Here is a 13518-nt window from a genome sequence, read left to right as displayed (position 1 = left end):
TTGCATACAACAGATAGAACTGAAGGTCACTAAGAAAGGGAGTGATTATTGCATCTTCGGTTTAGAAATGAATCTTGCCAACGGATATCAAAATTATAACAGTGATTGAAGTAAACAATGTACTAATCACATGGTAATTACAGAATAGGCTGTACTAACAAATTCATAGAAGTTTCATGATTCATGATTGAAGCTTCCCTTGTAAGTATTTTATAGACATCAGCAGTTGCAGCTCCTGGTTAACCAAGAAATGGCCTTGACCACAAGGAACTGGGCGAGCATCAGAACCACTGCGAATGATGACGCATGCACGCAGGAGGTAACATTGAAGCCACCCAAGAGTGGAGCTGCAAAACTGTACGTCGCAGTTCCTTAGTTTCCCCATTCTCTCGGTTTTCCTGTGTAAACTAAGGCAGGACGCATGAGCTGCTGAGAGAGGCTTCCAGACGAGAGTCCCTCATCTTCCAGGTTGCCAACACCTGAATCCACTTTCCTTTACACCAGCACCTGCCTCTCCAGTGTTGGCTTTGTAAGCCAAACTTGCATTCTGTTACCAAACTGGTAAAAATTAGTCCTTACTCACCCTTAATCAGAACTGGCCCCAGTTTCTCCATAGCCAGGTTGCGAGTGGAGGCCAAGCTCTCCGTGGTAAGGTATTTTGTGTAGCATAACTGCTTGATTCCATTTTCTCAAAACCACTTCGTGAGGGGCATTAACCCTATTTGGTAAATGAGGAAGCTGAGACCAGAAAGGTCTTGGGACACCAAATCTGCTCTCTGGTCCTCACGCTGCCCCGAGGCTTGGGTCTTCAAGTGCTAGGGGCGCCGCTCAGACTCCGGCCTAGTTCTGGGTCTAACACGGCTCCCGCGCTGGAAGCCCCGCCTCCCAGGGGGCTTGACGAACCGCCCCTTCTGCGATGTCCAATGGGGCTTAGGTGGGGGCGGGACCTATCTGCTGAGGGCCAATATGATTGGTCTAAGGCGCAAGGTGGAAGCCCAGCGGCTGCACCGTAGGTTCCCAGCCGGGAGAGAGCCCGGAGTGGGAGGCGCGCTTGGTGTTCTGCTGTGCGCGCACCCGCCGCCCTCCGTCAGCGCAGCCCCTCGGCCCGCTCTGCCCTTCGGGTCCTGGCGCCGGTCTCTCCCCTACTCTCCCTTTGCCGCCTGGACCGGGACTCGGGAGACAGGCCAAGGCAGGGCGGGAGCTGCGGGACGAGCGCCTGAGGTGGGTGCAGAACAGAAGGCCGCAAGGCGGGGAGGCCCGGCGGGAAACTCCCGGGTCCACCCCAAGGACGACCCCGCGTCTAGAGAGACAGAAGCCCACCAGGTTGTGGAGCCTGGCTCCTGGCCTGCCTGGGTCCCCGGCGCTCTTGCCTGCACCCTGATACCCGTCCCAGACAACCACCTTACCTGCTAGAGACACCCTCATGCTACCCATGGTCTCCTCACCCTTCTTGTCCCCTGTCGCTTGTGCACCTGCTCTCTAGGCCTTGTGCTCCCATTTACGCTCTAAACCTGAACCCTGCCCCCCTTTACCTCCTGAGAACCCAGCGCCAAATTAGATTTGCTCCTTCAGGCCCCATCCTTCTTTGTCTTCCGTACACCAGTTGCCTCGACTCTGTTCGTCCATCCACCCCACCACCCCATCTTCTAAGAGCTTCATCTAAATCCAACCCAGGTCGTCATCCCTTTTCTTCTCCTGGAGCCCTGATTATCCCTAGCCAGCGCCACTCAGCCCCAGCCTCATGTCCTGCCCCATCTAAACTCTTTTGCTGTCTATGCAGCTGTCCCCTCAGCTCTATTCGTAGTCTCCCCCAACTATACCAAAGTCCTGCCCAAACTCCCTTCTCCTTCTGACCAGTGAGCCACCTCCCCTCCAGCTCTGTTCTGGCATTCCTCCCGGCAGGTCTAGCCATTTCCCTTCCTCTTTCAGCGCAGCCCTCTTCACCCTCCCCAGGTGATCCTGTGCCCCATGGTTTCCCCCACATACCAGCTGATGTCCCTTTGCTCATAGAGTCTCTTCCTCACAGTGCTCCTCTCCTGTGCCAGGTGGCCTCAGTGCTTTGACCCCTTGTCACTGTTTTCTCCCCTACAGGTGCCCTGGAGAAACCATGGAGCTGAGCAGCAAGAAGAAGCTTCACGCTCTATCCCTGGCCGAGAAGATCCAGGTGCTGGAACTCCTGGATGAGTCCAAGATGTCCCAGTCAGAGGTGGCCCGGCGCTTCCGGGTCTCCCAGCCCCAGATCTCACGCATCTGCAAGAACAAGGAGAAGCTGCTGGCAGACTGGTGCAGCGGCACCGCCAACCACGAGCGTAAGCGCAAGCGGGAGTCCAAGTACAGCGGCATCGATGAGGCTCTGCTTTGCTGGTACCACATCGCCCGGGCCAAGGCCTGGGATGTGACGGGACCCATGCTGCTCCACAAAGCCAGGGAGCTGGCCGACATCTTGGGCCAGGATTTTGTGCCCAGCATTGGCTGGTTGGTCCGCTGGAAACGCCGAAACAATGTGGGCTTTGGGACCCGCCATGTACTAGCACCTCTGTTCCCCCCTGAGCCACCTCCCCCAGGCCTCACGTCCCAGACTCAGCTGCCTCTCTCCCTGAAAGACTTCTCCCCGGAGGATGTGTTTGGCTGTGCTGAAGTGCCCTTGCTGTGTCGAGCAGTGCCCGGCAGAGTAGGTGCAGGTGATCAAGTGCAGGTGTTGCTGTGTGCCAATAGCAGGGGCACAGAGAAGCGGCGGGTACTGGTTAGTGGGCTCCAGGCTGCACCCAGCTGCTTCTTTGGGGTCAGCAGTGAGGCTCTGCCTGCCTCCTACCACCCTGAAGTGGGCACCCCCTGGTCAGAGTGGCTGGCACAGTTTGACTGGGACATGGGGAGGCAGGGCCGGCAGGTAGCCTTGTTGCTGGCTGCCCAAGTGATGGAGGAATTGGCAGGCCTGCCTGGGCTCTGCCATGTGAGGCTCCTGCCTCTTTCCACCACTAGCGCCACACCTTCTCTGCCCAGCTCTGTGATCCGGGCCTTTAAGGCCCATTACCGGCACCGTCTGTTGGGCAAGCTGGCAGCTGTCCAGAGCAAGAGGGCCGGCATGTCGCTGGCCGAGGCTGGGGCAGGCATCACAGTGCTGGACGTGCTGCACATGGCAGCGGCAGCCTGGGCTAAGGTGCCTCCCCAGTTCATTGTAAGCAGCTTCCTTCAGGAAGGGCCAGCTCCCTGCGAAATGCCCCTGTCCTCGGACAAAGCCTCTGAGATGCTGCCTGTCCCTGGTGGGCTGAGCTTTGATGAATTCTCCCGCTTTGTGGACCTGGAGGGTGAGGAGGCCACATCTGGGGTGTGCAAAGAGGAGATGGGTACCAAAGACGAGGAGGGGGCTGGGGAGGATGGCTGCGAGCCCCTGCCCACCAGAGCCGACGTCCTCCGGGCCCTGGGCACACTTCGGAGGTGGTTTGAGTGCAATGGCACCTCCCCTGAGCTATTTGAAAAATTCTATGCCTGTGAGGAGGAGGTTGAGCGACTCTGCTGCCTGTGAAGGGTGCCTGCTCCTCGCCAGAGCCCCCTCCTGTGTGTTTCCCGTGGAAACGCCCTGTCACAGAAGGCAGGTGGGAAGCTTGTCTCTTTCCAGTGGAAATGGGGCTTTTGTGAATGGTGTAGAAGTGGGACAAGTCAGGAGAACAAGTCTAAGTTATCGGAGCCCAGGGAAGGGCAACCGAAGTGAGGCTCGGCTCGGTAGTTTCTGGACCTCCAGGGAGGCTGGGACTTGGGTAGGTGAAATTTGGGCTTCGCAGACAGGTCAGTGTCTTGAACTCTGTTAAAAACAGTTCTGCTTCTGAAAATAAAGTTTTTAATCAGAAAAGAGGCCAGGGTGTAATTTTCAGAGGGAAAGGGTAGATGGTTTCAACTCAGCTTTTTAACTTGATGGCTGAGGGTGGCCACCACACAGCTGTCCGGAGCTGTCTGCAGGTGACCACAGGGACCCTCCTCTTACAGAATGCCAGCAGGAAGGACTCCCAGGGTCCGGGACGCCTCCTCAGCTGCCAGGATCTCAGACACTGCTCCATACCCCTTGCTGCTCTGCTAACGTAGCTCTCAGGTTGCGGGAGGGGAGGAGGTATCAGTGGGAGGGGGCGGGCTAGGGACTTACTGGGGAAACAGAAAAGAACCAGAACTTGGAATAGTCATTGGTTTTGGTTTTTGTTTTGTTTTTTGGTTGGTTGTTTTTCCTGTCATTCACTTGATCATTCCACAACATCTTTTCAGCAAGGCCTGTGTGACAAGGTTGCAAAGATGAGGTCCCTGCTGGGCAGGATCTTGCAGACAATGACAGTGGAGTGTGATTATGTGCAAAGCGCTATGGCCCTGTAGAGCCTGGGAGACCCCTGGAGGAGGTGAGTTTTGAGTTGCAGCTTGAAGAACAGACAGGGGTGGGAAGCATAGTCCAGGTCCAGGAGTGGCAGGTGCTGAGTCAGGCATTCTCACCAGAGCCACGAGGAGGCCCCAGGAGCTGGAGGAGCCATTAGACCTCCAAGTTTGGTGGTGAAGCACCCCAAAAGGTTTTAGCCAGAGAATGACAGGTCATTTGTGGGGTTCTAGAAAACGGAGATGTGGAAGGTAAATCAAAGATGGCAGAGAGACTCCGACTGGTTTAGGGATGGTGAAGCCTGAGCCAGAACATGGGAGCATGAGGATGGTTTTACCTGGAAGGATGTGGGCTTTGGGCACAGACAGACTCTGACTGGTGAGAATCATGGCTCTAGACCAAAATCCTGTGTGTTCAGGCCGACCACAGGCAGCCACAAGCCCGAGCGTGCAGTTCCGTGGAGGGCATAGCTGTCAAGGACTCAGGCCACTCACGGCAGCCCAGTGGCTACCTGCATTCAGAGCTCAGGCACCTCCTTCCAGGGGACACCACGCAAGCACTTCCTAGGTGCCCCCGCTGAGACGCTCTCTCCACTTTGACCAGTCAAAGCCCTTTTATTCCTAGCCCTTCTCACTCTCTCTCCCCCAGTCCACAGCCCATCAAGAGGCAGGGGTTTCTGACAGTGAGACAGTCCCTGGTCTGCCTGTCATCTGACCCTCGCCCGGTGCTGGTCTACTGAGGAAACTGGAACCCTGGGGAGGTGGTGACTCTCTGCCACTTGCTTGCATTGTCACAGTAAGGGAATAAAGGCTGCGTGACTTGCCCTGACTGACCACCTCAACATCCGGCAGCTGGGCAATGAGGACGACTCAATTTTAAACAGCCCTGAAGCTACCGGCTGGCCTGCCTTTTCTAGCCTAAGATCCCAAATCATTTAGCCTTCCCTCCCGGATTCTGTTTTTCCTAGCCCGCAGTCGTTTAAATTGTCCTTTTTCTGAAATCATTCCAGTTCTGACATCTATTCTTAAATGTGAAAACCAAAATTATATAACTCTAAAGGCCTGACCAAAGTAACGTAGAGGGGACAGATGAGCTCTCTGTCTCGGGTGTCATATTCCTGTTAGGCAGAAGCAGGTTTTATCACTGACTTCTTCCCAGAGCTTCCCCTCCCCCGCCGCCCCTTCCTTGCATTGTTACCACATACCACACTTTGCCTAGGTGCAGGTGACTTTGGTGGCTCATTCAAGTCTTGCTTGCTGGGCAGGCTGTGTTCTAGGACCCTAAGCTCATGCCAAACAAGACAGAGCGGATCCCTTACCTCCTAGTAGAGGGAGCTACAGATGCCCAGGTGCAGAAATAACCGCGGGATTTTAGGTTCTGATGAGTGAGGTGAAAAGACGATGCCACCAGGAGCGACTTTGAGAGGGGGTTCAGGGACATGCCGTTTGCGCTAAATCGTGCAAATTAAGAAGGAAACACTACCAAAGGAAGAGTGTCCCCTGCCAAGGAACAGCGGGTGCCATGTCTAAGGTCAGAAACGACAAGCTTGAGAAGCAGAAAGACATGCTTGGGGCTGCAAGTGCAAGAGGGCCGAGGAGAGGATGAGGGGGCAGAGGTGGGCGGGGCCTTTGGGCCGGCGGAATTTACATTTCATTCTGAGTGAGATGGGAAGTTATTTTGGGGGTGGTGGGAGATTTAGATAAAGGAGGAACAAGATATGTTTTATGTTTTTAAAAATCTAATTTTAGTTGCTACGTGAAAAACATGGGAGCTGGGGAGCAGCAAAAGTGGGAACCAGGAAATCAAGTTCAGAATCTATGGAGTGGGCGGGGCTTCCTCCTGGGTGGGCATAAGGTGTGATGGGGAGAGGAATGACGAGAACTATTCCCAACAGGTCGGCTCTTTTTTAAAAATCAAGGCCGGGCAGTCCTACCAATTTTTGCAGGTATTTCCACATGCAAAGTAAGAGATGGCCAAAAAATTTTATTTACATTATTTCAGTTTCTTTACAAGCATATAACACCCTCTACGTTCAGAAGGCGTGCAAGGCTCCAGGGCAGCAAAACTGAACAAGATACAGTCCCTGTTTCTAGATGCGCACGGACTAGAGAGAAGTAGCAAGTGGCTGGCGATCCAGGTCAATCGTGAGGATTAAACAAATTCATTTGCATTTGCACAGTGTTTTCTGCTTGCCAGGCACTATCTTAACCACTGCACATATGGCAGATGGCACTGTCATCCTCAGTCTTGAGAAGATGATGGACTGGATGCAGGGAGCCCAACAGGCAGAAAGACGGGTCCCGTTCTTCCTACATCTCTGCAGTGCACTTGGAGTAGTTTCTTATCATCTGCCTTCCACTTCTTTTCAGCTGTGACAACTTTTTGTTTTTTCTCAAATATATGTAATTATTTTTATGCTGTTTTGTTTCTTCTCCTTTAATTCCTTTATGTATTTAAATATTTTTGCGTGGTTATTTCACATTCTGGATCTGATCATTCTAATATCTGAAATGCTTGGGGGGGGGCTAAATCTGTTGCTTCTTCTTTTTTTTTTACTGATGCTTTAGTTTATGGTGGCATTTTTCCAGGAAGGTCTGGTAATTTTTGTTGTGGGATTTTTTTTTAATTGGTTGCTCTGAATCTCCGGAAAACCTGAAGATTCTGATTTAGGGTGCTCTTCGTTAGAAAAGAATGTAGTTACTCCTGTGAGGCACGAGGGGGCGCTAACACCATGATAAATTAATTTCTGGGAGGAACGAATCCAGGCCCAAACGGGGGCCTCGTGAGCAGGCATATATGTGGTTGGTTCCTGGTTCACAGGGGAGTGGATCTTATTCTTAATTTCTTTCCGCCACAGGGAGAAAGGCAGATTTCTTTGTAGGTTTCCTTTACTGGTTAGGAGAGATTTTCTGGTCTACACTTTTACTAAAGATGCAGCCCCTTCCAAGATCTTGACAATGTACGAGACTTGGGTTCAGCCAGGACTCAAGGTCTTCCTAGTCTTCTGGACTAGAGGTGGTTCTTTAATCTTCCAGGTCATGGTGTTAGAATTTGCTTTAAGGGAAGCTGTAGAGACAACCTGATTGCACTCACTGTCTTGTCTTGAAGGGGTCCTCAGGGAGTTCCCTTACTATTTGCAAAGTTACAAATGGGTGTGTGTGTGTGTGTGTGTGTGTGTGAAAAAGAAAGGAAAAGTTTATTTAAAGCTGTACAGACTTAAAGTAGTAACCCGATGTCCCCATAAAAATATCAAAGTCCTTTAGGATAACCGCAGATGCCTGCAGCGCTGCCTTCTCCCCCTGCCCTAATTTGGGGTACCGTATCTCAGGAAAAGAAGCACATGTCTGTGTTTCAGGTCGCTGGCACTGTCAGCTGTGTCGCTGTTCAGGCAGGATCTCCAGTTAATCCAAAGTTATGTGGCACCTTCTCATAGTCCACTGGCAAGAGTTCTTTGTACCCATTTTTCCAGGCAAAGTCTCTCCTGCTTCCCAGGCCACGCGGCCAAAGGGAGCACCCCCAGGCTGTGTGGGCCCCTTCTATCAAAGCTGCAGGGGTCCGCACTCCACCAAAAGCGCATGTCTTTCTTCTTCACCTGGCTGCAGGGATCTCCATTCTGGCAAAGCTTTGTGGTTTTCCCTTTCACCTGGGAAAGAGCAGGTCTGCACCCTGCCAAAACCACGTGGCTCTCTTTTTCACCTCACCAAGAGTGGGTCCTCACTCTTCCCAAAACCACATGGCTCTCTCCACAAATGGTTCTTAAATTGTGTCTGTTGTATTGGATCTAGAGTCTAGTTACTTGTTGATAGGAGCGCTCTACATAAAGTCTAGAGCACCAGCGTGACAGAGGGGAAGTCAGGAAGACCAGTTTTCTTGCATTCATTCATTCATTCATTCATTTGTTCAAAACTTTATTGAGCACCTCTGTATGCCAGTTAGAGTATGATTGATGATGAGCAAAAAGAGTCAAGTTCTCTGCTTCATGGAGCCCATAGTTTAGAGGAGAGACGATTATAATCAAAGAGCCACCCAAATGAGAGTCTATAATTACAGACCACAAGGGGGATGACATGAAAGCCCAAGCCAGTAGTTCTCAAACTGTGCCCCACAGCATCCGGGACCTTAGTGAAACGCCCATGCTCAGACCCGCCGCAAACCTACTGAATCTGAGATTCAGGCGGGACTCAGCGATCTGTAGTCTAACGAGCCCTCCAGGTGCATCTATGCCAAAGGAACCTGAGCTAGACAGAGGGGCTGCAGAAGGTTTCACTGAGGAAGTGATACTGAGCTAAGAGCTGAAGGATGAGTGGGAAGTGCACAGGCAGGGAGAGCAACAGGTGCAAATGTCCTGTGGTGGGAGGGAAGCTTGCATGCTTAAGGAACCGCGAGAAGGTGAATGTCCTGGGGCCTTGGAGGCTGTGGAAGGAGCTTGCCCTGATTCCCCAGAGTAATGGGAAGCCATCAAAGGGGCAAGAGGAGTATGGTAACACGATCAGAAATGCATTTGAAAAAGTTATTTGTCCAAATTCAGGGCAGAACCAAGGCTGTTGTGCAGGCACACCTCGCTTTACTGCATTTCATGTGCTTCGCAGATGTTGTACTTTTTACAACTGCAGATGAGGCCCTCCACCGGCAAAAAGGTTATGGCTTGCTGAAGGCTCCCATGATGGTCAGTATTTTTTAGCAAGAAGATATTTTTTGGTGAGATTTTATTTTTATTTATTTATTTTTAGAGAAAGGGAGGGGGAAAGAGAGGGAGAGAAACATCAGTGTGTGGTTGCCTCTCACGTGCCCCCAACTGGGAACCTGGCCCATAACCCAGGCATGTGCCCTGACTGGGAATCGAACTGGTGACCCTCTGGTTGACAGGCTGGCGCTCAGTCCACTGAGCTACACCAGCCAAGGCAAGAAGGTATTTTAAATTAAGTCATGTGCATTTTTTTTAGGCACACGCTATTGTTGCCCACAGTAGACTACTGTATCACATAAACAACTTTTGTATGCACTGGAAACCAAAACGCTCACATGACTCCCTTTGTTGTGATAGTCACTGCATCTCAGTGGTCGAACCAAGGCTGAAACATCTCTGAGATATGCCCGAGTTAGTACTGGAAAGAAGGGAGTGGGTCCCAGCAAGCTCTGGGAGCTGGACCACAGGAATTGGAGACTCCTTTGAAGCAAGAGGAGGGGAGAGGGGAAGCCTCTTTGAGACACCTGGGCAGGTGTCTTCGGGATGCGCAAGGCCCTGGGACCGGAGTCGGCAGTCTGCAACCGCAGCTCAGGACAGTGGTCAGTCTGGAGGCGCCAGTTAAGAGTGACTTCTCTTAATGAAACTAAACTCGTCTGTTTAGTGAGTCTGGCAGGAGTGATCCATGCCAGAGTCACCCCAGTCTGTCATTGCCCCTTCACCTGCATGTGCGGCCTTAGTGTCACTACACACATAGGTTAGTCCCCTGTAATCTCTCCTCCTGTGACCACCACTGTGAAAATGGGTGCATATGATGTTGGACAACGCAGGTCGGATGAGAAACAGCTGAACGTTACACGCAACCCTCAGGCACCGGCCCCGCCTTCAACCTCAGAGCAGCTCATTGGCTGTTCCCTCGTCCTCAGAGATTCCTTCTGTCTAAATGGGTCTCAAGAACAGTAATGACCTCTGATGACATGTGTTCATTCCTGCAGGAATTTAACACGCACATTGTGAGAGACTGCTGATGTGAAAACATCTAGCTTTTAAAAATATCTTCAGCCCTGGCTGGTGTGGCTCAGTGGACTGAGTGCTGGCCTGCAAACCAAAAGGTCACCAGTTCGATTCTCAGTCAGAGCACATTCCTGGGTTGCAGGCCAGGTCCCCAATAGGGGGCACATGAGAAGCAACCATGCATTGATGTTTCTCTCCTGCTCTTTCTCCCTCCCTTCCTCCCTCTCTATAAATAAATAAAATCTTTAAAAATATATCTTCAGGACTTCCGCCAAGATGAAGGCGTAGGTGGAAGCACTGTACCTTCTTGCACAACCAAGTTTAAAAACAACGAGGTTTTAGCAACAAAAATGCAGCCAAACCACAGAAAATTGAACTATACGGAAGTCTGACAACAACGAACCCTTTGGCCAAACTGGTAAGAGGGGCAGGGCCAGCAGCAGAGCGGGGTCGGGCAGGAAAGATCCACTGGACTGACCTGGGTGCACAACCCAGGTGCGTCAGCAGCCGTGGGTGGATCCCAGGTGTGGAGTAGTGGGCGGACCCACTGAGGGTGCAAGGCGGTGGACTCATTAAGGGCTGACCACGGTCACACATTCGAGAGCAGATAAACCGGTGAAGGAACAAGCAGTGAGACAGACCACGCAGGCCCCAGTGGCGGGAAGCAGCAGAGGGGACCACTATTGTCCCTCTCTGACCCGCCCCCACATACAGCGTCACAAACCAGCAACCTGGGTGGCCCCGCCCTGGTGAACAACTAAGGCTCCACTCCTCATACGTAACAGGCATGAACAGATCAAAACATGGCTCAAGAACAACTCAGAGCCCCAGAGCTGATAAGTCTAAGCGATGAAGAAATAGCCAAATTTTCAGATGCACAGTTCAAAACACTGGTGATCAGGATGCTCACAGAACTGGTTGATTTTAGTCACAAATTAGAGGAACATATGAAGGCTAAACTAATTGAAATGAAGGGAAATGCACAGGAAACCAATAGTAATGGAAAGGAAACTGGGACTCAAATCAAAGGGATGGACCAGAAGGAGGAAAAAAATGATCAAACAGAAAAGGATGCAGAAACAAGAATTCAAAAAAATGAGAGGCTTGGGAACCTTCAGGACATCTTTAAATGTTCCAACATCTGAATTATAGGGGTACCAGAAGGGGAAGAGGAAAAGCAACAAGTGAAAAAGATATCTGAACAAATAATAAAGGAGAACTTCCCCCATCTGGCAAAGGCAATAGACTTCCAGGAAATCCAGGAAGCTCAGAGAGTCCCAAAGAAGGTGGACCCAAGGAGGAACACACCAAGGCACATCATCATTACATTAGCCAAGATTAAAAGGAAGGAGAGAATCCTAGAAGCAGCAAGAGCTAAGGGGACAGTCACCTACAAAAGAGTTCCCATCAGACTGTCAGCAGATTTCTCAAAAGAGACCTTACAGGGAAGAAGGGGCTGGAAAGAGGTATTCCAAGTTATGAAAGGCAAGGACCTACATCCAAGTTTACTCTATCCAGCAAAGCTTTCATTTAGAATGGAAGGGCAGATAAAGTGCTTCTTAGATAAGATCAAATTCAAGGAGTTCATCATCACCAAGCCCTTATTATATGAAATGTTAAAGAGACTTACCTAAGAAAAAGAAGATAAAAAAGATGAACAGTGAAAGGACAGCAAACTCACAGTTATCAACAACCACACCTAAAACAAAAGCAAATTAAGAGGACAGCTAGATCAGGAGCAGAACCATAGAAATGAAGATCAAATGGAGGGTTAGCAACAGGGGAGTGGGAGAAGGAGAAGGGGGGAGAAGTTATGGAAAATAAGTAGCATAGACGGTAGGTAGAAAATAGGGGGGAGGGCAAGAATAATAGGGGAAATATAGAATCTAAAGAACTTGAGACATGTGGTCATAAACTAAAGGGGGGGAATGGTGGGGGAGGGGTGTGCAGGGTGGAGGAGAATGAAGGGGGGAAATAGAACAACTGTAATGGCATCATCAATAAAATATATTGAAATAAATATATATATGTCTTCAGTCATGCCCTGGCCAGGGGGCTCCATTGAAGCGTAGTTTGGGGTTGACGTTTCTCTGTCACGTGGATGTTTTTTTTCTCTCTCTCTCCCTTCCTATCCCTCTACAAAAACATCAGTAAACTTATGCTCCAGTCAGTCATTTCCTGACTGACTTTGTTTGTCTTTCCAGCCTCCCTCCAACCTCCTGCCCTGGGGCCTCCTGAGGCCTCAGAAGGAGTGACCTGCTTTCTCACTGCTCAGCCAAGTTTAACCCTACCCTCGCTGCAGCGCCGCCCTGCAACTGGACTAGTGGGGGGACGGTGAGGCCCACCACGCTCTCTGGTTCTAACGCGAGCTGGCAGTAGGGTAGCTCCAGGCAGCATCTGCCTCCCAAGAGGACTGGAGAGAGAAAACAGAAGCGTGTGCCCAGACAGTGCAAAGGCAGGCTTATGGGTGAGATTCAATGAAATACCCCAAAAGGGATTCAATTTAAACGAAACCAAAAAAGGGGTTTTGTATTTCATTCCCTTGCTAACTGGTGATGGGCGAGAGACGGAAAACTTCAGAGCACTGCCCTGACTCTTGACCCCTCTTGCCCCGGGCTGTAGAGCTGCCTCCCCTCTCACACGCAGGCTCGTGGCCCCTCCCAGCCACACACTGCCCCAGCCAGAACACGGCGCAGTGTGCACACGGGCCTCGGGAGAGTTCTGCATCGCACAGCACAGGGTGCCGGGCCGCAGCCTCAGGCAGTCTGATTCACTCAGTCCCGGTGGTGCCCGGGACTCGGGGCTCACCAGCTCCAGGAGGTGCTGACAGCGCTGCCCCCCCCCACAGGCCACACCGGGACTGCCGCGACCACTCTGTGAGTGAGGGTGAGGGCCAAACTGTCGCAGCAAAGAGACGTCCGAAAGCAGCAGTCTCGCAGGTTTGGGGCTGGCGGGGCGCCCACTGCATCCTCAGTAGTCCCGCCCATCACCACTTCAGCCGACAGTGAGGGAGTTCCTTGAAAGCAAGCGATGGGCAATGTGCCACATCACACGTTTCTCCAGCAAGACCCCAGACGCGCGGCCCGATGCAGGGCCCCATGCAGGTGCCAGCGAGGCTGGCACACACGGCCTGGCTCTGTGGCTACATGCCCTGGGGCCGCATTGCGACGATGGGAGAAGGCAGAAAGATGTGGAGTGCCCCCTGCGGCCTGCGGCCCATGATCCGGTGAAGGACAGCTCAGGAGCGCAGGTCAGGACTGAGGCTGGCAGGCCTACCCGGGTGACTGTGAACTCAGGTGACTTATGGGTGACTGTCACTGTCCCCAGGGAAAGCTGAGAGTTTGGTGCGCAGACACATCGGGGCAAGTTGTGTGCTGTGGCAGCCGTGTAACCTGGGACTGGCCGAGCACTGACTGAGCGAGGCCGTCTCCTCCCTCGGCAGCGACTCAGAATGCCCGGTTTCACAGGG

At 51.8% G+C, this 13518-nt stretch overlaps 1 protein-coding gene across 1 annotated transcript; it reads left to right on the top strand.

Moving 5' to 3' along the window:
• The first annotated feature begins 295 nt into the window (after positions 1 to 295).
• TIGD3 (tigger transposable element derived 3) lies at positions 296 to 4117 on the top strand. The gene is made up of 2 exons (XM_037146467.2): positions 296 to 1221; positions 2092 to 4117. Exon 2 carries the CDS (start codon positions 2108 to 2110, stop codon positions 3521 to 3523), a length of 1416 nt encoding a protein of 471 aa, XP_037002362.2. The 5' UTR covers positions 296 to 1221; positions 2092 to 2107; the 3' UTR covers positions 3524 to 4117.
• The last annotated feature ends 9401 nt before the right edge of the window (positions 4118 to 13518 follow it).

Source organism: Artibeus jamaicensis, unplaced genomic scaffold (assembly GCF_021234435.1).
Source record: "Artibeus jamaicensis isolate MK-2021 breed Jamaican fruit bat unplaced genomic scaffold, CSHL_Jam_final scaffold_614, whole genome shotgun sequence".
Taxonomy (NCBI): domain Eukaryota; kingdom Metazoa; phylum Chordata; class Mammalia; order Chiroptera; family Phyllostomidae; genus Artibeus; species Artibeus jamaicensis.
The sequence above is the reverse complement of the archived record's forward strand: the minus strand, read 5'-3'. Positions and strand labels throughout refer to the sequence as shown.

Coding starts and splice junctions, on each gene's coding strand:
- TIGD3 (XM_037146467.2), top strand. CDS start 2,108: ATGGAGCTGAGCAGCAAGAAGAAGCTTCACGCTCTATCCCTGGCCGAG.